The sequence below is a fragment of the Panthera uncia genome, assembly GCF_023721935.1.
Source record: "Panthera uncia isolate 11264 chromosome E2 unlocalized genomic scaffold, Puncia_PCG_1.0 HiC_scaffold_20, whole genome shotgun sequence".
Taxonomy (NCBI): domain Eukaryota; kingdom Metazoa; phylum Chordata; class Mammalia; order Carnivora; family Felidae; genus Panthera; species Panthera uncia.
The window spans coordinates 15,442,587-15,467,558 of record NW_026057589.1 but is presented as its reverse complement, the minus strand read 5'-3'; the positions used below and the strand labels follow the sequence as shown (position 1 = coordinate 15,467,558).

Below are 24,972 nucleotides of genomic sequence, written 5' to 3'. Positions count from 1 at the left end.
CCCTGGTTCAGGTGGTCTCGCCCTCTGATCTCCCCACTGTAAAGGTACACCCCCCCCCCCTTCAGAGTTAATAAATAAGGCGTAGGGTAAAAGCTTAAGAACATGTGATTGTCCTGCTCCTCAACAGCCATTCAACAGTTCTGATGGCATGACAATTGTGTAAAGTGCGTTCCTGAAGCCTGGGCATTTTGTAATCTACACGGTGGGCAGTGGGGCAGGTGATCAGGGGCAGGCCAGTAGTCAGCTGGGCCTGGTAGAAGCCATGGAACACGGATTAAAGCTTTCTGTGGCCTCATCTGTGCTATAATAACAATGGCGAGACAGAATATTTATTATGGGCTTACTGTTTACATTCACTGACTCAATTTTCTTCATCTCTAGATTGGGAATGCTAAGAATAGTGATGAGAATAATAAACAGTAGGTACAATTTATTGAGTATTTATTGCATAAAAATCCCTGTTCTAAGAGATATACACACCTTGGTGTTCCTCATCTCTAGCCTGGGAATAACAGTAAGTTGATGTGAACGGTTTAGTAAGCACTTAATAGATTACAAGCCCCTGTTCTGATTTAAAACCAGGGCCTCCAATAGTGCCTGGCACACAGCAACCAGCACCTGCATTTCATGAATACATGTTTGGTAAATGACAGGACCCTGGCGCAAGACACCTTTTGAATTTTAATTTTTTTTAATTCATTTTATTTTTTTTTTTTTTTGAAAGGGGGAAGGGGCTGAGGGCAGAGGAAGAGAGACAATCTTAAGCAGGATCCATACTCAGAACAGAGTCGCACCAGGGCCTCGATCCCACCACCCTGGGATCATGACCCAACCAAAATCCAAGAGTCAGATGCCCAACCCACTGAGCCACCCAGGCGCCCCAACAAGACACCTTTTGGAACAGGGTCCCCCACGCCAGCCTCCAAGGGAGCTGACATACTTAATCGACTTGCTGTTGTAGAGACCTGGGGGAAGCCCCCCAAGCCCCCCCCCCCCCACGTGAGGACACAGCAGGACAAAGGTCCTGAGATGAAAAAGTACTTGGAGAGGGTGCAGCAGCAGCTGGCTGGAACTGCCCGGGTGAGGGGGCAGGGAAGGGGCCCGAGGTCAGTGGCGTCTGTGGGGGATGCAGGGGCTGTTGGGAGGCTGGGATTTACTAGGAGACATACAGGACCTTATATGGGTGTTTAACACGTTCCCTTTAGCCCCTGTTGGTAAAACAGTTAGGAATTGGAGAACAGACTGAAGCTGGAGGTGGAAGACGGTCCGAAATCCTCGCCTTTATTTCCGGTCGCCTTCGAAGGAGGGGCGTGGGGGGAGGGGGCGGGGCGGGTCCTATGGGTCTGGGGGCGGCTCCAGGTCCTCGCTGCGGGCGCTGGGGCGCTCGGGGCCGGCCTGCGGGAGCCACGAGTCAGGCTGCGGGCCCCGGCTCCCGAGGGCGCTGGCCTCCGGGCACGCGGGCGGGCGGCTGCCTTTACCCTGTCCCTCACGTCCTCCGCCGGGACGCCGTGCTCCCCACGGACGCTGACTCTCAGGGACTCCGAGGGCAGCCCCGCCGTCTCTGCCCCCTCGCCGCCATCGCCGGGCTCCCTACCTCTCCTTTGCAGGCCGCGTCCTTTGGGGGGCAACGGTTTGGGGCAGTCTCCTGCCCCTCGAGTATCTCCACCTCCGCCGGCTGCCTGGAGAGCAGGGGGGGCGGAGAGAGGAAGAAGAGAACGAGAGTGGGGCGGCAAGGGGAGGAAGCCACCGAGATCCCGACAGAGACCGCAGACGCAGAGCAGCCGAGGCGCGAGCGGCGGGGGTGCAAGGAGCGCGGCACCCCAGAAGTCCCGCCAGCCCGCCCCGGGGTCGGCTGGAGGCTGTGCCGGAGCGAGGGGGGAACGTTAGCCCATTCCCCTCCTCCTGGTTCCTTCCCCTTCACCCCAGGGCCCCTGCCCTCTCACCCGTCGTTCACCATCCGGGCGCCCCCGACCTCGGGTGGCGAGCGCAGCCTCCGCTCCACCTCCCGCAGCTTGTCCCGGGCCAGTTTCTCTGCGGGTGGGCGGGGGGTCACGGGCGGGGCCGGGAGCTCCGGCGGACTCGGCCCCGCCCCTCGCCCCGCCCCCTGCTCGGCGTACAACCTTCAGTGAGCAGCTGCTCCTTGCTGCTCTGCAGGGCACGTATCTCCCAGGTCAATCGCTGCTTCAACATCTGCGAGAGAGGGGACCTGTCCGTCTGTCTGTCCTCTCAGCAAGTCCTTACCCGAATTAGGTCATTCATTCATTCATTCATTCAACGATTTAACTCCATGTGCAGTTCCTGCTGTAGTTGGTGGTGGTGAGACACATTTCTTCTCCAGAAGCTCCCTATATCCCCGTGCACCTCTCAAATCTCTTCTCTCCCCACCCCACCCTTTGCTCTTCTTCAAATACCCAAGATGCGCGTCAGCCTCAGGGCCTTTGCATTGCCTTTCCTGCTTCCAGGAGCATTTGCACCACGATACCTGAATGTTTTCCTCCCTTACTTTATGTCTGCATTCAGATGTCACCTGCTTAGAGACGCCTTCCCCACTTACATTACATGATCTATCTACTTATTTTTTTGTTTGGAGTCTGAGTATGCCCCCCTCCACCCCCCAACCATCCTGGGGACAACAAACCCTTGACCCCTTTGGCTCCTCACTGTCTCCTCCTGCTTGGAATGTTGCTGGATGCATCCAGCAACATTAATTGAATGAAGGGATGATCAAACCATGGCTTTTTCAGGGTCCCCATTTGCCACTGCAAGGGGAGCGAACTCTAGGTGAGCAGGAAGTAAGCAGAATGCTCGGCAAAGGCTACTGCAACAGGCTGGGCCATAGATGCTAGACGTGGCAATGCGGGATGGTAAGAGGTGACTAGATTTAAGGTAAAAGCGGAAGGGCTGACTAGGTGGGTAAGAGGAAGGAGACAAGGACTATCCCATGGAGTTGGGGCTGAGCAGTGGGTGGGCACCGAGCCAGCCTGTGGGGACACAGAAGCCAGGAGAGGAAGGGCTTTGGTTGGAGGCAATGAGGATGGCTCACGTGCAATTCCCAGAGGTCCTTGTGCTGGCTCATCAAATTCTCCAGCTGTTCTTCAACCTGAACCCTAGGGGCCAAGACCCAGGAATGAGAGAGCACATGCTAGACTGACACTGAGACGGACACCCAGCCTGGCCCAGTCTGGGGATTCCTTTGGGGGACCCTTGGATCTCTGCCTGGTGCTCCCTCTACTAGGAGCCCCTTTATGGGCTTTCTTCTCCAAGCCTTGTTTCCAACAGCTCCTCTTCCAACAAACTCTCCCTGATGCAAGCCCCACTCCCATGCCCAGCCATTGCCACATCAGGCTGTAGATGTGGGGTTACCCCAGCTTCCTCTGCCTGCAACTCTCTGTAACCTGACAGTTACGGACAGAAGTTTGCTCTGTGCACTCCTGCAACATGTTCTTCCTGGAAGGAGAAAGACAGCTCTTAGTCATAGTCTCTAAATAAGCCTCCATTTCCTTCAGCAAGGGTGGGGGGTGGGGTGGTCTGTTCATAACCTTCATCATTCTCCTTTCTTCTGTGACACAATGGGCAGCATTATGGGCTTCTGAGATGATCACCCTGTTCATCCTGTCCCTCATCAAACCATGCCTTCCCAAGAAACTTCCGTGAGGGGTACAGTAGTTTGGCTTAATAGATTGTAAAGTCCTGACCTGAATTCTGGATCTGCTATTCTACTGGGACCCTGGACAAGCTACTCGACCAGTCTGGGTCTCAGTTTCCTCATATGTAAAATGGTGGTAGTGGTGGGAAGGTGACAGTAGCCCTTAACTCCTGTCCTTGTCATTGTGAGGATTAGGTAGAAAAACGAACATAAACTGATACGTGTGATGTGGTTAAGCATACATCCACTTTATCACCGGGTTTTCCTACACTGTTAAAATCATGGTCCGCCAGGGTGTGAGACATCTGGTCACAAGAAAGGAAAGGTTCAAAGGATGGAGGTGGATAGAGAGATGGTTGGATGGGCAATAACTGGATGGGCGGGTGACTGGTGGAAGAGAGGATAGCTGGCTGGACAAATGAAGTGTGGAGGGATGGTGGCTGGACAGAGAAATAAAGGAAGAATTGCTAGAAGGATGGATAGATGTCTGGATGGATGGTTGGGGGAAGAAATAAACAGCTAGATGAATGGGTGATTGGAAAGATGGAGTGAGGGTGAATGGGTGGTTGGATGGAAGACATAATGGTTGGCTGGCTGGAAAAGGACTGCATAGATGTGTAGATGAATGGATGGGTGGGTGGGTGAATGGATGACTGGGGGGCCTAAATGGGCAGATAGATAAACAATTGAATGGATGGTGGGAGAGCTGGATTACCAAGAGAAGATTCAGAATAACACCAGTGGGTGAAATTTATTTAATAAAGAAACTAGCAATGAACGTTTAAATGAGTGAGTTAATCTCAACACTATTATCTGATATCAAAGATGAGAGAGAGTCTCAAGTCTAGCTACTCTGCAGAAAGGAAAAATGAGAAGTGTGTGTCCAAGGTATATATTCCCTAGCTCTTGCCCCATCCTCCTTCAGGTTGGGAACAAAGTAGGGAATAGTTGGGCAGGACCTCTTACCTCTGAGCTCCACTTTCCTTCCTCTCACAGTGCAGCTGGAGGATCCCCAGTGCCTCTGTGGGGAGAGGAACCAAGGAAGCCCTGTGTGAGCTCTTGGGGAATCAGGGATGGGAGGATGTCATGGGCCCCACATCATATCACACATCGGAGGGCACTCAGAGGCCCTTAGTGTTTACTTCGAGTCAGGTGGCCGCCAAGGGACAGATGTGAGCAGAGAGGGAAGCCCCCTGACTAGGGTGTCAGTGGGATTCCTCTAGCTATTCTGGGAACGGTGGGCTTTTGTGGGTAGAATGGGGTAGAACAGTGAAGACAGAGAGCTGATAAATACCTTGCTTTTTGCTCAAGACCTCCTCTAGGTGAACTTTCTCTCCATTCACTGGAAAACACAGTGACACTTTGAGCCTCCAGGGGCCACACCCCGTGCCCCCACTGCCACTTCGCGCACAAGGCATACCAAGGTTGCCGAAGGTAAGGTACAGTGCCAGGGCAGGGGGGGCGGTATCTTCTTGCCACCCGCACCCATCTCCTACTGGGGGGGGGGCATCCTGATCCAGTTTCTCCCCCTCAGTGTCCACATTCTCTGCAAATGCCAAAGGAGTGAAGACTGCAGAATGCACAGGGTTTAGGCCAATGGGATAGATGACTAGAAATAAATCTGTTATGTCAAGTGGAAATAAAGGCTGTGAAGAAACAAGTCAAGCAGGAAAGTGACAGTGACAGACAGAAGCTGCCATTCTATATTCCGATGGGGCATTGAGGTCGACCTGTTAGAATGAAGCTTGGGCTGACAGCAGAAAGGTGATGAGACAACAAAAGGCAATCTGGATTATAGGGATAAGAGCACTGCAGGTGGAGGGAACAGTCCATGCAAAGACCTTGAGGCATGCAGAGAACATCAGCAGTGCTCCTAAGATCTCTGGGTCCCTCTCTTAGTGCCACTTACAGGAGTCCAGTTCCCTGTGCAGGCTCTCCCAGAGAGCTTGGGCCTCTACCATTTCCTCACTGGATTTCTTCTTTGCTAGGCCAAAAAAGAGAAGACACTGTGTGAGTGCAGCCTCTACCTCTGCTATTCTCTTGCACACTGAGACTCTGCACACTCATCTTTAAGGAAGCCAGAGGTGCCTGGATTTTAGAGCTGAGGAAGTGGAGGCACTCCAAGTCGAGGTTCTTCCTGGCCAGCTAGGAAGCCTAGGTCCTGGCGTTTACCTTGCTGAAGCTCATTAATCCGGTTAATCAGGTCTTCAATCTGTGGCTCCAGACTTCCCTCTGCAGAACGAAAGGAAGACTGAGCCAGAGAAGATAGACGCCTGGCTGTCTAAGGCAGATGGAGGTGGGTGGGTTGTTGGCACAGTGTCTCTGCTACTAGCAGTCAAAACAATTTTATTGAGCGCCTGCTACACGTTGGGTTCTGTGAGAGGCCCTTGCAGGGTGTGCATCCTGCATGGGAAAAATGGACACTGAACGGAGATACAGGCTATCAATGTGGGCGACAGTAACTGCGGTGGATGGAACAAAGTGAAGCAAGGGGTTGAAGAGGGAAAGGGTAGAGGGTGCTTCTTGATATAGAGGTGAGGGAAGGGAGCCCTGCCCACTCCATGGTGTGGGAGCATGGAAAAGGGAACCATGCCAGGCAGAGGGACAAGGGCAAAGCCCCAGCGGTGGGAGCGAGTGAGGCAGATGCCCAAGTAATGGCTAAGGGCCTGGTGTGGCTGGTGTGAGTCTAGCGAGCAAGTCAAAAGCACCAGGAGGCAAGGTGGGGCAAGTGTGATGGCAGATCACTCAGGGCCTCCTGGGGCATGCTGGAGGCTTCTGGATGTAATTGTGAGTGTGGTGGGAGTGTGGAGATCTCCCACCTGCTCCACCCTGTTGAAAGCCTGGCAGTCACTTCTGTCCATCTGACTGTGGTCTTGGCCACGTTTGAGAAATGAGAAAAATGCTTTCCTCTGTGGATAGCAACCTTAAGGTTCTCCCGTGACAGGGAACCATCTCTAACTTCTCAGTCCCAATTTCAGGGCTCTGTATGGAAAAGACTTCCTCCTCAGCCCTCTCTGACTTCAGTCAGCTGCACAGAATTGGGGCAAAAGCTTCCCACCCCTTGCTGGGTCTCACTACCAACCCCTGAGAATCTGGAGTTCTGGAGTTAATAAACTCAAGCCCTTGATTTTCCCAGGCCACCAACTCCATCCCCTGAGACTTCCAGGAGCCTGGATGCTCTCCAAGGTGCTGATTACAATAACAAATTCCTGAGGGTCTTCACTTTACTGGAGAGGGTCACCGACACCCTGCATTTCCAGTCCCGTAAGTTCTCTACCTAATTTTAGCCTAGGCAGCAGCCCCGATGCACTTCTGCAGGTGGCCATGGGGGTTGGGAGGACAGTGTGAGGGCAGGAGGAAGAAGTGATTCTCTTTTATTTGGAACAGACCAAACAGACCAATGGATCACAGTATTTAAGTTGCAGATGGGCTGGGGTGGGGGTCAAACCTCAAACGTGGCCAGTACCCTGCCCCAGCCCAGATGTAGGCTGGCTCCTGGGCCCCCTCAACAATGGAAGCAAGGTACAGTCATTTGCATTGCCATTTGCCATCGTGTATTAAAAGGGAGGACAAAGAATACATACCCATGAATGTATTTTGTTTAATCTCTGGAAAGATACCTAAGAATTTAAAAATAGTTGCTGCGAGCCCTTGGGTCAGGGACACGGGTGGCTGGTGTTTGTGTGTGCGTTGATGTGTGTAAGAGAGGAGGCTTTTCCATCCTCTTATACTTCTTGAATTTTGAAGCTATATTTTTAGTTCAAAGAATTAAGTTGTGCAAGAGGGAGAATGTGCAGTGGGATAATTTCTCAAGGTTGTGAGTTGAGGGGTCTGGGTTTGAACCGCATCTGCCTGCCTCAAAACCCCAGGCTGAGCCTCAGACACAAAGACATGCATGACCTTTGTGCAGCTTTTTCACCATTGCCAGCAAGTCTTCAGGCACCTTCAAAGGCTTGGTCTGCCCTGTGGAGATGAAAACCACAATTTCAGGAGGGAGGGAAGGTCCAGGCCTTCTGGGAAGGGACAAAGGAAGGCGTAGACACCCTTGACCTGGAACCGAGGACAGGCTGAGGGGCTTCCAGACAGAGCAGGCTCCTGCAAGAGCCCGTCCCTTGTCCCTGAGGTTTATGATGTGTGTTGGATGAATCAGGACTCCTCATGTTCAGCTACTCCCAAGAGGTCAAAGGACACCACAGGCATCTCCTTAATGAAATGAAACACGGGGGTGAGAGAAGGAGGGGATGCATTTTTTGTTGCTGCTGCTGTTTAGAATCAGTATGAAGTTCAAACTGATGCAGTAGGACAGAAAGATTTCAGATAATTTTTTTTTAAAAAAATCATTATAGGCCACAAGCTGCAAATTCTTAAAGAATCAATGGGTCTGGGGTGCCTCAGTCAGTTAAGTGCCCGACTTCAGCTCAGGTCATGATCTCATGGTTCATGAGTTCAAGCCCTGAGTCGGGCTCTGTACTGACAGCTCAGAGCCTGCTTCAGATCCTCTGTCTCTGTCTCTCTCTTTCTCTGCCCCACCCCTGATCTCTCTCTCTCTCAACAATAAATAAATATACTCCTCTAACATCTGACTACCTATATTATAATATGAAAAAATTTTAAAGTAATGAAAAAAATTTTTTAAAGAATCAGTAGGTCCAGGATATGGTCATCAATGACTAGCATCAAAAGAAGACAACCAGGTATTATGAGCCTCCTCATGGAAGATCACAACACCACTTATGAAGGATACTCGCCAAAACAAAACAAAACAAAACAACAGGAATCTTACCAGGTTTCTATACCTAAATACTAATTCGGAAGAAATAAGAGGGGCAGGGAAACATGTTAAATGATACCATGGGGATGCAATCAGTGTCATCCAGATGCTGGAAAACTCCAGAGGACAATTTGGTTTCTTCAACAAATACACAGCAAAGAAGAAAAAAAAAAAAAAAAAAAAGAGGGAGAGGAAACTCTATTGATCTTAAGAGACTTGACCCAAGTATCATTCATTGGAATTTTAATTGTATCCAATTGTATCCAATGTATTTGGATCTTGACTCAAAAACAATTTTCACCACTTATACTTCTATATGTATTTAACACCAGCCTGTGTCACTTTTAAAATTATAACAGGGGCACCTGGGTGGCTTAGTCAATTAAGCGTCCAACTCTGGATTTCGGCTCAGGTCACGACCTCACGGTTTGTGAGACTGAGCCCTGCATTGGCTGTGCGCTGACAGCGTGGTGCCTGATAAAGAGTCTCTCTCTCCTCTCTCTCTGCTCATTCCCTGTTCGTGCTCTCTTTCTTTCAAAATAAATAAGTAAACTTAAAAAAAATAAAATAAAGTTATAACAACAACAACAACAACAACAAAAAAGCCACAGGAAAAATTTCAACATCTTCAACTCTTGAAATCAATGATAAAAGGTCAAATCCCAGTGACCCACTCCTCTCTGAGGAACACTGGGCAGAGAAAATGAAAGGCCGCTAGAAAAACACATATGATAGCCACAGGATAAAGGAAGAGATACTTACTCACAGTAACATACAGGGTAAAGTCCCTCCTCCTAAGGCCCTAAGCTTCTCACTTCCCCTTCAGAGAGACCACTAGCGTTACAAGCTCTTTGTTGTGTAGTTGGAGATAATTCAATTCATATATGAGCACAAGCCCACTCTTTCTATACAAGTAGTGTTGCCTCATGAATGGTCCACGTCTTGTATTTTTCATTTGACAAGGTATACTGGTGATCTTTTTTATTCTTTTTAGTGGCTTCATAGTGATTCACTGAATGGATATACCATAATTTAAGAGAAGCCCCCTTACTGATGGGTATTCAGGATGTTTCCCTTTTTGTTGTTATAAACAATACCACAGTGACCCTCTGTATTGGTTTTCTTGGGCTGCCGTAACAAAGCACCACAAAATGGGTCTTCCCTTGGGGTCTTCCTTTTTTGTGTGTGTCTTTACCTGGCATTCGTGTATTTCTGTATGTGCAAATTTCCCTCTTCTACTATCTAGTATGACTTTATCTTAACTAGTTATATCTACAAAGACCCTATTTCCAAATAAGGTCACATTTTTAGGTTCTGGTAGACATAAATTTGGGGGAGGGGCACAATTCAACCAGAAAACCATCCCCATACATTCTTTTTTGTGCAGGTATGGGAATATATTTACTGGATAAATTCCTACTAGGCTACCTGCTGGATTAAAGGGCATGTGTGTTACTAAATTTGATGTGTATTATGAAATTGCTCTCCACTTGTTTCAAGCAGGTCCACAAAAGACTCCTTCCCCGTAATCTTAGCAGCCAAATACATTTTCAAACTTTTTAATGTTTGCCAAAATGATAGGCAAAACCAGTCTTACATTTCAAGCTTTTTAGTAGTAAATATTAAAAAATTAGGCAAATCCTCCAGATCAGAAATTCCATTATCTAGGAATCTATCTTAAGAAAATAAACGATGGTGGGCAAATTGTTCATTGTTTCTAATCTTAAAAAACTGAAGCAACCTAAAGATATCTTAGTTAACTACAGCACATTCGTAGGATGAAATCTTTTGTAGCCATTAGAAATCATGTTTTAAATCAGGGCTTCTTTCTTAACCTAGGCTTATTAAATTTTGTTAAAATATTTGGTGGTTGGGGTACCTGGGTGACTCAGTCAGTTGAGCATCCGACTTCAGCTCAGGACATGATCTCGTGGTCTGTGAGTTTGAGCCCCGCGTCGGGCTCTGTGCTGCAGCTCAGAGCCTGGAGCCTGACTCGCATTCTGTGTCTCCCTCTCTCTCTGCCCCTCCCCTGCTCATGCTCTGTCTCTCTCTGCCAAAAATAAATAAACATTTAAAAAAAGTAAATAAAAATTTAAAAAATGTTTGGGGTGATATGTTCACCTTCTGTACATCTTTCTGTCTTGTCTGAAATCCTTTACAAATTAGCATGCATTAATTTAATTTTGCTTTTGAATTTTTCAGCACTTAATAAGCTAATGTAGAAAAACCTGGACAGGGGCGCCTGGGTGGCTCAGTCGGTTGGGCAGCCGACCTCAGCGCAGGTCATGATCTCGCGGTCCGTGAGTTCGAGCCCCGCGTCGGGCTCTGGGCTGACAGCGCAGAGGCTGGAGCCTGTTTCGGATTCTGTGTCTCCCTCTCTCTGACCCTCCCCCATTCATGCTCTGTCTCTCTCTGTCTCAAAAATAAATAAACGTTAAAAAAAAAAAAGAAAAAGAAAAAGAAAAACCTGGACCAAAAGTAAAAGCTTCCTCTCATGAACAGCCCCTTCATCAAGTTACTCCCCTTCCCAGAGGTAACTACTGCCTTTGAACACACTCAGACCTTTTAGTAAAATGTATTTCATGTATTGCTTTAATTTTTACTTTCTTACCCCCCAAAACATTCGGACACTACAGAAATTGGTGAAGTTAAAAAGACACTTTTCCTTCTCACCTTAGCCCTAAATCTTACTGCCTTTCTCTGATATAATCAGTAATACCAGGTTGGTATGTCTCTGCTTGAGATTCTTAAATTTTTATAATATTCAATATTTGGAAGTGAAACAAAAATTAAAGCTACTTTATTAACAAGGGGAAGTAGTTCTAATTATTTGCTTTCTTTTTAGTGTTCCACACGAAGATTTCCAAACGCACACAAAAGTAGAGAGGACACCATGATGATACTTTTTGATTTTTGCGTTGCTGAGATCTGACAGCTATTAATATTCATTTGTATTTGCTTCAGCTACGTTTTTCCTGTGCTGAGGTATGTTCAAGAAAGCCCTATGCTTCCTGACATTTCATCCCTGGATATTTCATGAAGAGTCTCAGCTACTTAAGGGATTTTCACTAGATGACTCCAAACCTTTAACCACACCAACAAGAGTAACAGTCATCATGTAATACCATCCAGTGCCCAGATAACGTGATTTCTCGATTGTCTCCGTGCATTTTACAGCCGGCTTTTGTAACCATTTCTGCCAAAGCTCTGTCTGTATTTTTCCTCCCCACTTCATTTCTAGTCCTGGTCATCGTGAGTTATCAGCAAAATTTTTAAATAATCAGACTAACGTCCTGATAAAAATTTTTAGGAGTGTATATTATAAAACAGCCTGTACAGCAGGAGTCCCTTTTAACATTTTATTTTGAAATAATTTCAGATGTACATAAAAGTGGTAGAAAAAGGCCCCAATGCTCTTATCTGCCTTGGTATCAGATTTCCCAGTTGTGAGCATTTCTGTAACACAAATTGCAGGCACCATGGCCCATTATTCCTTACTATTCCAGTGTATATTTCCTATACCCAAGGGGACTCTACTAGGTAACCACAGTATAACCATCAAAACTGGGATGTTAACAGTGCTCAAGGTCAGTATATGATCCTCCGATGCCATTCAAAAATTTCCCTATTTCTCTTATATTTTAAAATTATAGAATACATTTTCCTGAAAGAAAAATAAAAGAGAAAAAAAACATCACAAAATACCTCCACCTTTGTGCACTCCTAAAAACCTACGTCCCTTGTTGAGGGTCATTAGTTAGGCCTTTAGCTTCAGACACTGTTCTGTGCGACATACATAGGGCTCTAGTTGACGTGGCCCTCTGGTTTTTTTAAATCCCAATTTGCTTTCCTCTCATAAAACTATGATCACCTTTGGAGCTCCTTCTGTGTCAACAAACCATGATCTTACGCTTTTAAAACCCATTGTTAAGTATCTTAAATGAGATTGGATTTTTCCCCCTACTGCTTAAAATAATATCCGCCACACAAGCATTCCACGATATGCATGGACAGATCTAAATCCAGCCATTTCCCTGATTGCTCCTTGTGTTGTACTTCCATCCGCAACACTCCAGTGATCCTTTGTGGTCCACACATCTGCATACTCTCTGATTACTGAGCACGGTGACTAAAGATACGGAATAGCATTTTAGATGCTAAACATATACTTCCAAACTGCTTCTAGCAAAGTCTTTAGTGGTCAGTTCTCTGAGTGAGGCAAGAGACAGGCTGTTTCCCCACAGAGTAATCAATACTAGATTTAAAGCCTCTCTTTTTAAAGCCATTTTCAATGGGCTAGAAAATGATAACTTGGATATGCTTTTCAATTTTCTCTGTTGCTGGTGAAGTTAATCCTAACTTCAATTGTGACTAATTTGAAAGCTTGAAACTAAAATAGTTTTCAGCACAGTTGTTACTATCACAAGTGCTATAGTAACTGCTCAATACATGAGGTCTATTTGCAGCTTTCTCATTTCTGTCTGTTCTTTGCTTAAAGCTGGCCCTCCACATGTAGCCCTTATTTAAGAGAGCTCTTCCCGGTAAAGTTATTAGTTATCCATACAATACAAAAAAGAAAACTACTGAGTACCTACTATATACCAAGCAGGCCTTGTCTTAGGTGCTGGAGAAATAACAATCGTAACTATTGACGATGCCTGCATAGATAGATCTGGAAAGATGCAATCCAACATGTTATTAATATAACGGTTTAAAGAGTGCGCAGGAAGGGGGACAGGGATAGATCAGAGGAGGGCAGAGAGTCGATATTTGAAACCAGAGTGATGGGTACATGGGCCTTCACCATGTTATTTGCTGTAGTCGTGCACATTCCGAAAATGTCTGTAACGAAAAAATGTTAGGGGGAGAGCGGCGGCTCACCGTCTTGGGAGATTTTCTTCTTCTGGCTACACTGTGATTTCTAGTGATCTCTAGGGCAATTTTTCCCCTCTCACTAGGGTGTGGGGTGTCATTACTGACAAAATGCTGTGGAGAAAAGCTGTCCATGGGAGAGGCCATTCTCCATTAAGACCCAAGAGTCCACGCGAAGTGTGACGTGGGCTGGGTGTGAAAGGACACTGGGGAATTACTGGGGATTTTCTTCGGTGTGGCGGCAGCAGGGTGATTCTTGTGACAACATCCACCTCCGTGTTTTGTGTGAAGGGATGCATACCGAAATATACAGGCTGTTGTTTCTTCCAAACATTTAAGTCAACATACCCAACGAAGTTGACAGGAGTTAATCTAGATTGAGAATAGTCAGTTGTCTCCCCTTTGATGAAGGGTTTTTTTTTATAAAAAGCTTAAATTTTCACGTTTTTAGTGCCGCTACTAATATTTCGTTATTGTTACGGGACAAAGCCTCCCTCCCTTCTGCCCCGACTGCGGAGACGCCTGCTCGCCCTCCCTACCTTCAGCCTCCTCGGTCTCCTCCACAACTTCCGGCGGCTCCATCGCCAAAGGCTCTAACTTCCCCGCCATTTTCCTACGCGCGGGAGGTTGCGCTTGCGTGCGCCTTGGATGACGATTGGTTAAAACACAAAAACAAAAAAACACCCACCTATGCGAGGGCTACAGGCTCTGCGGCGCGCATGCGTGTAGTGCGTGTCCGCTCGCCAGTTGACCCGGGCGGAGGAGCAATGAGGCTTCAGCTGTAGCCAAGCGCGGACCGGGGCCCCTCATTGACAGCGCGCATGCGTCTACCCTGAGGCCCGCCAACTCCGGGGGAGGCAAAACAGGAGCACAACTGGGTCTTGGTTCGGTTGAGGAATGAGTGCTGTGCACACACATACAAACTCTAGGGAGGGCTTTCCCTCTCTAGGTTGCTGTGCAGGTTGTGAGTCTGGGACACACACACGTGTGCTGTGCGGTGGTACACAAGAGGTCGAGACCCCTGTCGTTTATAGATCCTCACGTGACAGCCTACGCGACGTTTCCTCCTTTTCATAGAGGAGTACAACGAGCCTCGGAAGCCGAGGGCACCTCCTGCGTAAAAAGTCTGGATCTCGGCCATGTGCGAAGTCAGGTGCTCTGCCTGGGTTACAGAGCCAGGTAGGCCCTGGAGGCCACCTTCTCACTACTAGCAGTAGCAGCTACATTGATGGGGGCCACTTTTGACAGGGTAAAGTAGGTGAAGGGCAAAGGAATGTCCTCGTGGGAACCGGTTTTAGGCCTTTTATGTACAGTTTTCTTTTTTTTCTTTAAAATATCCCCAGGCTGGCTCCAGCCATAGGCTGGCACCGCATTCCCAATTCCAGAGCCCCTGCGGGCCCCCCATGGGGACCCTGGCCAGCCCTGGACACTCAGGGCTGAGAGCCCATCAAGGAGGCCGACTCTTGATGCAGGACAGGGGGTGTGGGGGAGGAGACAGCCCCTAACAGAGGCTGGCACGTCATCCAGGTGGAGGAGGTGAGGCAGAGGGAGAGGGAGGCAGAGGGACGCCTAAGGATTTGCCCCAGAGGTGGAGGTGCAGGGGGAAGCAGCCTCTCTCTCCCCTGCCCCTCCTGCGCCCCATTTCCAGGGTGGAGACAGAAGGTAAAAGCTAAAGGTGGTGGTTCCCAGCGCTGCTCAATCTAGCAGCCTCTCAAGGTCCAGTGAACAAGCCATTATGGGAAGGTTGGTCTGTAGAGGCAGCTGGGGCTGCTGGGGGTGTGGAGTACTTGGGTGGGTAACGAATGAAGAGCCGGTCCTCCTCTTTCTTCACCCAGCGCAGGAGTTTGGTCACTACCAAGATGGCACCAGCCTTTGTCACCAGGGGGCTGAGGCACGTATAGAGTTCAAATTTGGAAGTCACCTGCAGGTTTGAGAGGGGACAAGAGTCTGTTGAGCCAGAGCTGGTCATGCCCTGTCCCGTCTGCCCCACCCTAGCCCCATGCCTGTCTCCTGTTTGGAAAACACACTTGGCGAGGGCTCCCACCTGGTGCTACCTGGTCACTGGGCTAAAATAGGTAAGCTAATATCATGGCGGGCCAGGGGTTTTCAGTTGGGCCAAGGAATCAGCTGGATCTAGTGGCTTCAACTGGGTAATGCTGGCTGTGTGTGTGTGTGTGTGTGTGTGTGTGTGTACTTCCTGGATATCAGTTTGCTCATCTGTGCACCGAGTATAACAACAACAATGCTTAACACTTAACAACTTAACAAGCTTAACACTTACGGAGCAGCTGTTGTAGACAAGCCCCACATTCTCCCTCTAGAAACCCACATGGCCTGCCACCTCCCCCTTAGATGCCGTTTCTTAAGTGAGTCATCTCCTGACAAGCCAATTTAAAATCCTGGGCCTACCATATCTTGATTTTGAAATGCCATTCTCTACGAAAAGGCACAAGGGCTCGTTAGACAAATGGCTCATTCCAGGACGGGCACAGAGAAAGTACATGATGAGCCTGGAACATCTTGTGCCAGAAAATGAGAATGCTTCAACAGTGATGGAGACGTATCAGACACAGGGGCCAGCCTGGCTAAATCAGAGACCGTTTGGGCACCAAAATAAGTGACAGAAAAGTCTTTGAGCCCACAAAGAATTAAAGAAAAATCCCTGAGACCATATTGATAGAAAATTAAAAATTCAACAAATAAATAGGGGGAGGAAAAGTTCTTCCATATAGTAGTAGAATCTCAACCAATAAATGTAGAAGGGATGATGGAGTTCAAAAATCACCACCTGGTAAACACCAAAGTAGTAACTCTTGCAGGCAAGAATCATTAATGGATATTAAAATTGGTGGACGAAAGTATGATAAAAAAATAAGTCTGACATAATCACCACAAGATATTTGCCGGTTATGAAGCAGGCAAAACACTACAGTGGAGAAATCTGGGAGATGTCACCTTAAGCAAGTGATCTAAGTTAGCATCAACAGCGGGACAAACTGATATTGTGGATCTCCTGACAGGATGCAGAGGAGGACACATCACTCACTCGGGGAATATTTTTGCCCAAAACGCAGGATAAAGTATCAGAAAAACCCAAGTTGAGGGACATTCTACAAACTAACTAGCTGGTACCCTTGAGAAGTGCCAACGACATGCAAAACAAAAAAGACCACGGAGGGTTTAAACGAGACAATAAGTAAGCCCAGCCTATGATCCTACGCTGGATTCTGGAGCTGTAAAAGGGCGTTAGTGGGACAACTGGTGACATCTAAATGAGGTCTGTGGATGAGATGATGTTGTAGTGATGCTAATTTCCTGATTTTAATAAGCGCCTGTGGTTAACATCTGGGGAAACTAGGTGAAAGACCTATTTATGGTAACTATTTGTACTGTTTTGCAGCTTCTAAGTCTGAAATTGCTTAAAAATCAAAGTGAAAAAAATGTAAAAGTAAAATAAAATTCTCAGGTGAGAACAATGCCTGATACACAACAGACATACAAGAAGTTATTTAATATATGCGTACTAAATGGCAGAGCCTGGGGGAAGGTGCTATTTCCGACGGGGTCACCTTGACCAAACTCCCTGAATAGCTGACCCTTAATAAACCCACGGGAGGGGAGGCGAGGAGCCCCGGAGACCCCAGGGGAGAACACCCAGGGGCAGAAGGCACAGCCTGGGACCAACTCTATCATGTTCAAGAGCGCTGGGGACTCAGAGTGACAGGTGCACTGTGCACACACAGGCAGGGCTAACCGGGAAGCAGGAGGCACACTGATGGCTGTTAATGTGACCTCTTCAGAGTGGAAGACACTGTACAGGTTGTTTACGGGGGAACAGAGAACAGATGGGGCTACTGGAGGGCTGGAGACCCCGCGATCCTCCTGGGTTTCAAAGACACACATGTAGCGTCAGGAACAGTGATGCAGGCCAGGGCACAGCGTGCTCGATGGAGGCTGTTATGGTCTGAGGGGATCCGGTGGGGGAAAAGGAGGCGTGAGGTCGGGAACGAACCCTTTCTGACCCCTAGCCGACTCACCCAGGCCAGCAGCGTCTCCCTCTCGGCCACGTGGTAAATGAGGCGCAGGGGTCTGGAGGAGCTGTGAAGGCGCGCGTGCAGGCGGTGGTACAGGTCCGACAGGCGCTGCCGTTCCTCTTCCCTGCCGTACGGGGCCTCCAGCTCAGGGCTGCGGGGACCGCGGGAGGTAAGGCCAAGGTCAGTCAGAGGCCTGCTTGGCTGGCCCGTCTCCCCTCAGTCTAGGGGTTCAATGAAATGAGGCAGCCGAGCCTTCCCCATCGGACTTGGGGTTTCTCAGGGGCTGGAGACCCAGCTTCCCCAGCAAACGAGGGATTGATTCCTTGAGCACTAGATTAGAGTAAGGGATTCCTTGAGCCTCCCTCATTACACGGACACCCATTCGATCCCACCTTTCCAGAGGATGCCCGGCTGTCTCCCGCCTCATGTCCAGCAGAAGAATCTTTTAGTCAAATAAGCCTGCCTGCCCAGCCAACCGCCCATAGGGTCAGGGCCTACCTGGTAAACTGAGGCAGCTGGCGGTGATGGTCGGGGATATCCAGCGGCTTATAGAGGAAGTGGCGGAGGCCGGGTGCCCCCACAGCCTGCACGCTGTAGGCAGGGGCACTGCTTGCTGGGTCACTAGAGAAGCTGGCAGCCTCCCGGAGGGCACGCGTGGCCCCGAGGGTGTGCATGCCCTCTTCCACCAGGCGCCGGCAGGTGGCCATGTCATGGAAGGCCTCAGGGTCGGTGCCCAGCAACAGCAGGCAGACAGGCATGGCATCCAGGCGAGCCACGTAGGCGTAGAAGAAGCCATCGGGGTTGAAGCGGGGCAGGCACACAGGCGCCCATGCCTCTCCTGCCGCGAAGGCCGGCGCCCCCACCCAGTCGAGCAGCAATTGGAGGTCGGCCGGGTCCAGGCGGCACTCGGCCAGCACGGTCCGCTCCTGAGCTGCCGTCACCAGTCGCCCTCCGATCGCCAGCACGGACAGCGCCAGGCCGGGTGCCGTGCAGCGGCGCAGCAGCGCGCCCAGTGCTTCCCGCAGTGGGCGCGCCAGGGGCACGCAGCGCACGGCGCCCAGGAGCAGGGCACCGGGGTCGCGTTCCACACTGTCCAGAAGCCGGTCCAGCGTGCGCTCTGAACCGGCCAGCAGGCGGCGGAGGTCGTAGTTCTGCTTGCGCGCGAAGATGCGGGCCACGCTTGCGCGTGTCAGCGTGCTCACTATCTGTGCGTGCACAGCCAGCAGCTCCCCCCGCAGCTGGGCTGCCGACTGCGGAGTCCTTGACACGGCCACCAGCAGCAGTGGGCCCTGCTGTAGGAACACCAGCTTGTGGTCCTCTAGGGGAGGGAAGGGTGGGGGCGGGGGGGGAGAGATGGGTCAGCGGCGACCGGAGGGGATCGGGCGGGGCTCTTCTGCTCTTTGCCTGAACACACACACTGCTGGCCCAAGCTCACGCGGTCACTCCATGGTACACTTGGGCTGGGATAAGGACAACTGGGGGGAGTGTGGGTATTCGCAGAGACACGATGGGTCAAGGAATCAGGTGAGACACACAGCATGGATGACACAGAGCAAGGACTGACACAGAGCCCAGCAAGACACCCAACTCAGCCACAGAGCCCCCGAGGTCACACTTTCAGATAAATAAGGAAGTTTATCCAGCCAGTGACTCCAACCCGGGCGAGTTAATCACTCAGGACCCAACTGGCCAAACGGACGGACAACAGACAGACGCCTGGCCAGCCATCCACACACACGGACTCACCCCTGGCTGGTGGGCTAGTCCCCCAGGCAGCCGGTGGGCCAGCCAGATTCCCAGTCACCATCCCCCGGTCCACCTCCTCCTTTGCTCACCCGCGTAGATGGCACGGATGGCATCTCCTGCACTCTGCACGAAGGACACGAGGGCTGTCATCACGCCCATGGTGGTGGACAGTGCCTCCACACTGCCGTACCTCGAGTAGATGGGCTTGCCTGCCTCGCTCAGCACAAACACGTGCTTCCGCTTGCTGCGCCAGTCCTCGTCGCTGGGGTCCCCACCCTGGCCCCCAGAGCCACTCTCAGGGCCACCTGTGGGACTATTCTCAGAGACTGCGGGATCCCAGAGCCCACAGGTGCATGATGGGGCCCCTGACTGGGGCAGTGGTGACAGCAGGCTGGGTGGCTGGTCCTTTGTCTCGGATTCTGAAAGAGAACTCCTGGTGGGTCATCTGGCTGTGGACTCCCACTAACTCCAGGTACCCAAGGATTTACCAAATCTCCACCGGCTCCCCAGTGACCCTTGCTGCTGACACAGACCTCCAGGTGTCTCCTCTGCCTCTCAGTGACACCCAAGAGATCCCTCTAAAACCCCAACAATCCAATCTCTCATTGTCATTATTGAACTATGTCCCTAGAGACCGTTTATTCTTTCAATAACTGCCATTTCCAAGGCTTCAAAGCACCCCAGGGCCTCTGAATGACCATTATTAATATTTCCATCTTCAGTGATTCCCCACTAAAACCTCTGACCCCTCATTTATTCTCCTAGTACCTACTCACCCCTCATTGGCCACCATGACATCTACTAATATCTCTATATTCTCTCATTTAAATCCTTCCCCCTGCCCCACTCCTCCCTAACCTCTTATTTATTCTCATCAATGTTCACTGATCCCTAATGACCTCACTGACTCTTCTGGTCACCCACGTACATCTTTGATGATAACCACTAAATCTCCCAATGACGGCCATGAATATCCACTAACACCCAGATCTTTAAGCCTTCCTTAATCCACTATTTACTCCCACTGCTGTTCACTAACATCCCAGTGACCCCACAATATCACTAATTCCTCCAATGACTGCCCTGTCACACAATCTAAAATATTTTACTCCATGGGCGCTTCATCCCCACCATGACCACCATCGACCTCTACTAACATCTGAGACTTCATATGACCTCCACTGACTCTTCTGACCCTGTTATTCCATTCTCCCTTCACTCCAGTGACTACTATTAATCTCCACCAACACCCGGGACTTCAGTGACCTCCTCTGATTTCCCTGACCTCCCTTTATTTTCACAGATAGCTACTCCCTTCCTCACAATACCCACTATAATATACACTAACACACAGGACAATAATAATGACTTTCTTCATGACCGTCATTAATAATCACCAATAAAACCCAGGACTTCACTGCCCCCTACTGACTCCCTTGACACTCCTCTCTTTTATTCCAGTCAATATCCATTCATCCCTCAATGACAACCATTATTATCCATTCGTAAGTATGTCTCAACAATTTTCCCATAAAATCCCAGTGACCACATATTCCCTCATTCTCTGGTTGACATTCACTGATCCCCCATGTACCCAGTTACCAATTACCTCCTCCCAGTACCTGCCATTAATTGACAGTAGTTCTCAAGTTCTCAAAGACACTACCCCCTACCACCACCATTTATTCTCGGTGATGTCCACTCATCCTTCCTGATGATGCCACTAACATCCACTCATTCCAAAGCGGTCAGTGAACATTGATTCCCCAAAGACTCCCATTGTGTCTCCATCAAATACCTTTACACATCCAGCTGGGTCTTCAAAGACTCTCCTATAGGTCATCTCACTCTCCAAATAAACTCATTGATGTCCACGCCTCCCTACCGATGATCACCATTAACATCCACTAATTTCTGGTTCCTTAAAGACTGCCCCCAACAACTCACCATTGATTCCTCAATGATGAAAACACTGAGTGCCCACTGGTCACCACTGATCCCCTTTCCCACCGCAAGGACTTACATAACACCTTAGCCACCAAAGACACTGACTTCTAAATAGTTCCCCTTCGACTGTATTAACTTTCTTTTGGTCATTCATTGACCTAAACATCCTAAATCCCCATGCCCCTCTGTGACCCCAATCTCTTCTTGATTCATCAAAGACCTGAATTCACACCAAGGCCCCAGGGAACATCCCCTGATACCCACGGATTTCCTTGTCATTCCTCCATGATTTAAATTACACCGTGTGTCCACAATGACCTCCTACTGATCCTGCTATGGTTTAAGCTACTTTCCTGAGTCCCAAAAGACTCTTCGCTGGTCCTCCATTGACCTCCCTCAACAAAGACACTCCGTAGGGATTCCTTCCAAGACCCGAATGAGGGGAAGGCATACCTGTTTCCTCCTGGTCCCCGTCTCCAGGATCCGGTGGGTCTTCGCGAAGCCCTCCACCGTCTCCTGCCACCTCACTGGGAAACCGAGTGTCCTCCAAGTCCTCCACGTCCCCAGGGGGTGGGGCAGTAGTGTCACCTCCAGCCTCCATCTGCACATCCCTGTGGGGTAGAAGAATTGAAGGTGACAGGCGGCAAAAGAAAGTTCTTAAAAGCCTCTACTGAGCCTGGCCCCCTCGGACACATTCCTAGTGCTCATTTCCCGTCGGGTTTCAACAGGATGAAACAGTCAAAAACATGCCAAATACGCGCACCCTCCAACATTTTCCGAAAAGGGAGGTCCCACTGGGCCCTAGAAAATAAAGATACATACACACCTGTTTTAACCCCGTATCTCAATTGGCCGGGTACCATCACTTCTCAAGCCGCGGTAGCATCACACTTCCGGGTGCGGCGTCCGTCTTGCCACACTTCCGGGAGCGACGTCGCTCCCAAGACGCTTCCGGTTGAGGCGCCTTATTCGCTCTCCGCCGCGCCGCAGCCCTCTCTCCCGCCGCCTACTGGTGTCCCCTCACCGTTGAGATGACGCGCGCCCCTCCCAGATTTACGTCGCTCCGGTTAGGGACCCGGTGAGCCGCCTATAACCGCACTGGCTGGCCCGGCTGACACAGGCGGGCCGGGCCCGCTTCTCCTACAGAAGGCTGCCGGCGTGAGGGGGGCTCGGCTCACGTCCAGCCAATCCGGAGTCGGAGGGCGGCACTGCCTCCCTCATGGCCCAATCAAGAGAAACCGGCTCTCCTTCAGCGCTTCCGCCGGTACGCTGGCCGCCTATCTCTACCAGTACTGTGCACTGGTTTGAGATTGCACCCGCCCATCTTGACTGACATATCCCCGGGCCCAATCGTAGGCTTAAGCCGATGTCCCTCTTCATTCGAGGACTTTGGCAGCCCCAGTCACGATGGATACTGGTGCCCGACCAATAGTGGTGCTCCGCCAGAACAGAGGCAACTTCACGCTCCCTTATCCACCCGAGAAGGCGAGGGGATGAAGTTGGAGTGGAGTAGTCTGTGCATTGGGGAAATGATTGACGGACCCCCCCCCCCCTTCCAATCGGAGCGCTGTGCGCAGCCTGGCCAACCTATGGGACTTGGCTGCTAAGGCGAGAGGCGGGCTTCTCAGAAGTAGGAAGTATTCATGGGTCTGTCTGCAGTCAGCCGGGCAAAGGGCTCGGCGGACTCTGGAAATAGGGAAACGCGAACCCTGGACGTGCTCATGACGAGGGTGGAGTGAGCTTACGAAGGCCACGTGCAGGCTGCCCAGAGCTTGCCCAGACTCACGAAAGGCCAGGCAGACCTCATTTCCGAAAACAGCGGTGGGCTGAGCCGCAGGTTTAGGAGTATCCGCCTAAGGGAGGGGCATGGGGGCGTGGCTTTGAAAGGCCGCGGAGCACTGGTTGGTTGAGGAAAATGCCCCTCCGACCTCTGCGTGCCACCATTGGCTGGGCTAGGGGAGGCGAAACGCCTTCGCCTCTGGGGACCCGCCCCCTAGAGGGTGTACACCTGGTTTAGAAAGATTGCCTGGACTGGATTTGTTCTTAACCTGGGCTGGAGCGGTGGGGCAAAGCCCTTGAGGAACCGCGGAGTGAGTTCCCGATCTCCACCTACACTGGGGAATCATAGGAGAAATAGACTTGATCTCTGATCACTTTGTCTTCAGGAGATTGAAGAGTAAACTCTTCCCTGCCTTCCCGACAGGGGTTCCCTGAATTGCGGCTTCCTTTCTCTCTGCGTGGTGTGCTTAATTCCAAGCTCCTTGTCATGTTGGCTGAATCACCATCCCCAGGTAAACAAATCAACTCTTTCCACACCCAGATTCCCTCCAAAATACAAGGCATTAAAAAACAGCTCCAGCAAGAGTAGATGGGGTAAGTTCTGGAGTCCAGTGAATCTTGGAGACCATAGTAAGTATCCTGGGCTCACACAAAAACTTTTCAATTCATTGCAGAGGATTAAGGCAACCGAAGGGTATTTGAGTTTATTTATATGGCTGCTAAGGAGAATGAATAATTGTGCTTACATCCAAAGTGTGCATCCCAGTGAGAAATTCTGCATTTCGGGTGAGTTGATCAACCTTAAACTCAATCTCAAGGTGCCCTCTCATCTTCTGCACAAACATTTCCGTACTGGGCTCTACCCACAAGTCCTGGAAAGAGTGCCTTTCTAAGGATTTTTTTTTTTTTTTTCCATGAGGTCACTAGCACATTGTTCCCAGGGCTGTACAACCATTCCTACTTCTAAACTTGTCCCAGGTTGTCTTGAGCCTCTGGAACCGACAATGCATAAACCACACTAGGAACCTACCTGTACCTCTCTGGATACATTGTGATAACTCTCCCACGATTCTAGACTTCCTGAGTGCTGGGAAATTGAATTTGAATATATACAGTGGAAATTGGAGTGGAAGAAGAACACAACTATGTGCAAAAACAGGCAACTTGTAGTGTATCTGTGCTGTGATTGGCTCCCTCAGCTGTACCTGCAGTGCAGGAACATTTGTGGTTTTCATTTCCCTATTTCCTATCTCTCTTCTGTTCCCAGCTTCTTCTCTCTTGTCTATGCTCCGTCACCTTGTTCCATGCTCTCTTCTCTGATTTGTACCACTGCTCCCTGCTCCTACTTTTTGTTCCCTGCCATGTCTTGCTGTTCTCTGCTCTGTCTCTTCAGCCCTTTCTCCCTGCCCCCAGTTCTTTGCCTCTTCTTTCTCTATCTTGCCACTCTTCTTGTCTTTGATTCCCCTGATCTTATTATCTTCTCCAAACTGGGTTGGGAATAGAAATAAGGAACAGAGGTATGATGATCTTAGCTACATTTACCACACTCTTCCATGGGGAAAGGGTTGGATGCTTTCCTAGATACATAGTTTTGAATTGAACACCCCCTGTCCTGCATCCATCAAGTGCAAAACTTGAACAAGATTAGCCTACCCTTTGGAACTAATCAATGTAAATGGAATCATAAATTCATACCCTTCTGCACTCCACTCTCTTTCACCAAGTATAACCCCATTCCCAAGCCTACCATCCTGCACAAGGCAACCAATTTCTTCACATTTCTGAAATACTCAAATCTCATTTAACCAAGCCCTTAAGCACACCTTAAGTTATCAACCTCCACAAAACATTCAATGTTGCCAATTTCAAAAACCTCCCCAAACACTATTCCTCCCCAAATCCGATAACCTCTCCCAGACCCCATCTTCACCACACCCACCAGTGTTCCCAGAACTCTCACTCTTCCAAGCCAAGAAAATGTCCAAAGCACCTAAACATGCCACACAACCCAGCATCCATGAATCTACCCACATCCCTAAAGCTGCCACCTTCCACAAATCAGCAATCTTCCAAAAACTCTAGCCTCTAAAACCAAACACACCAAAACCTCAGATTCCCCAAATTCACCAATGTTTCATGCTCATCAACCTCCTCAAGCTCAACAGTGCCCCATGCCC

The 24,972-nt window shown here is 49.7% G+C and overlaps 2 protein-coding genes across 5 annotated transcripts; both read right to left on the bottom strand.

Annotated features, from left to right (window-relative positions):
* Positions 1-456: 456 nt before the first annotated feature.
* Positions 457-13,903, bottom strand: SYCE1L (synaptonemal complex central element protein 1 like). 4 transcript variants are annotated; one of them, XM_049622898.1, is made up of 12 exons: positions 13,829-13,903; positions 7,547-7,609; positions 5,819-5,878; positions 5,556-5,630; positions 4,941-4,988; positions 4,613-4,667; positions 3,364-3,447; positions 3,044-3,107; positions 2,121-2,190; positions 1,944-2,031; positions 1,595-1,675; positions 457-1,395 (listed from the first exon to the last, which is right to left on the bottom strand). In XM_049622898.1, exons 1-12 carry the CDS (start codon positions 13,896-13,898, stop codon positions 1,224-1,226), a joined length of 930 nt encoding a protein of 309 aa, XP_049478855.1. In that variant the 5' UTR covers positions 13,899-13,903; the 3' UTR covers positions 457-1,223. The 4 variants fall into 4 exon arrangements, with proteins under 4 accessions (XP_049478855.1, XP_049478857.1, XP_049478856.1 ...); XM_049622900.1 differs by having other exon boundaries at positions 1,237-1,395; positions 1,595-1,679; XM_049622899.1 differs by having other exon boundaries at positions 1,312-1,679.
* A 1,097-nt stretch (positions 13,904-15,000) lies between these two features.
* MON1B (MON1 homolog B, secretory trafficking associated) lies at positions 15,001-22,744 on the bottom strand. The gene is made up of 6 exons (XM_049622897.1): positions 21,843-22,744; positions 21,470-21,627; positions 19,159-19,488; positions 17,822-18,641; positions 17,327-17,474; positions 15,001-15,210 (listed from the first exon to the last, which is right to left on the bottom strand). Exons 2-6 carry the CDS (start codon positions 21,615-21,617, stop codon positions 15,001-15,003), a joined length of 1,656 nt encoding a protein of 551 aa, XP_049478854.1. The 5' UTR covers positions 21,618-21,627; positions 21,843-22,744.
* Between the last annotated feature and the right edge of the window lie 2,228 nt (positions 22,745-24,972).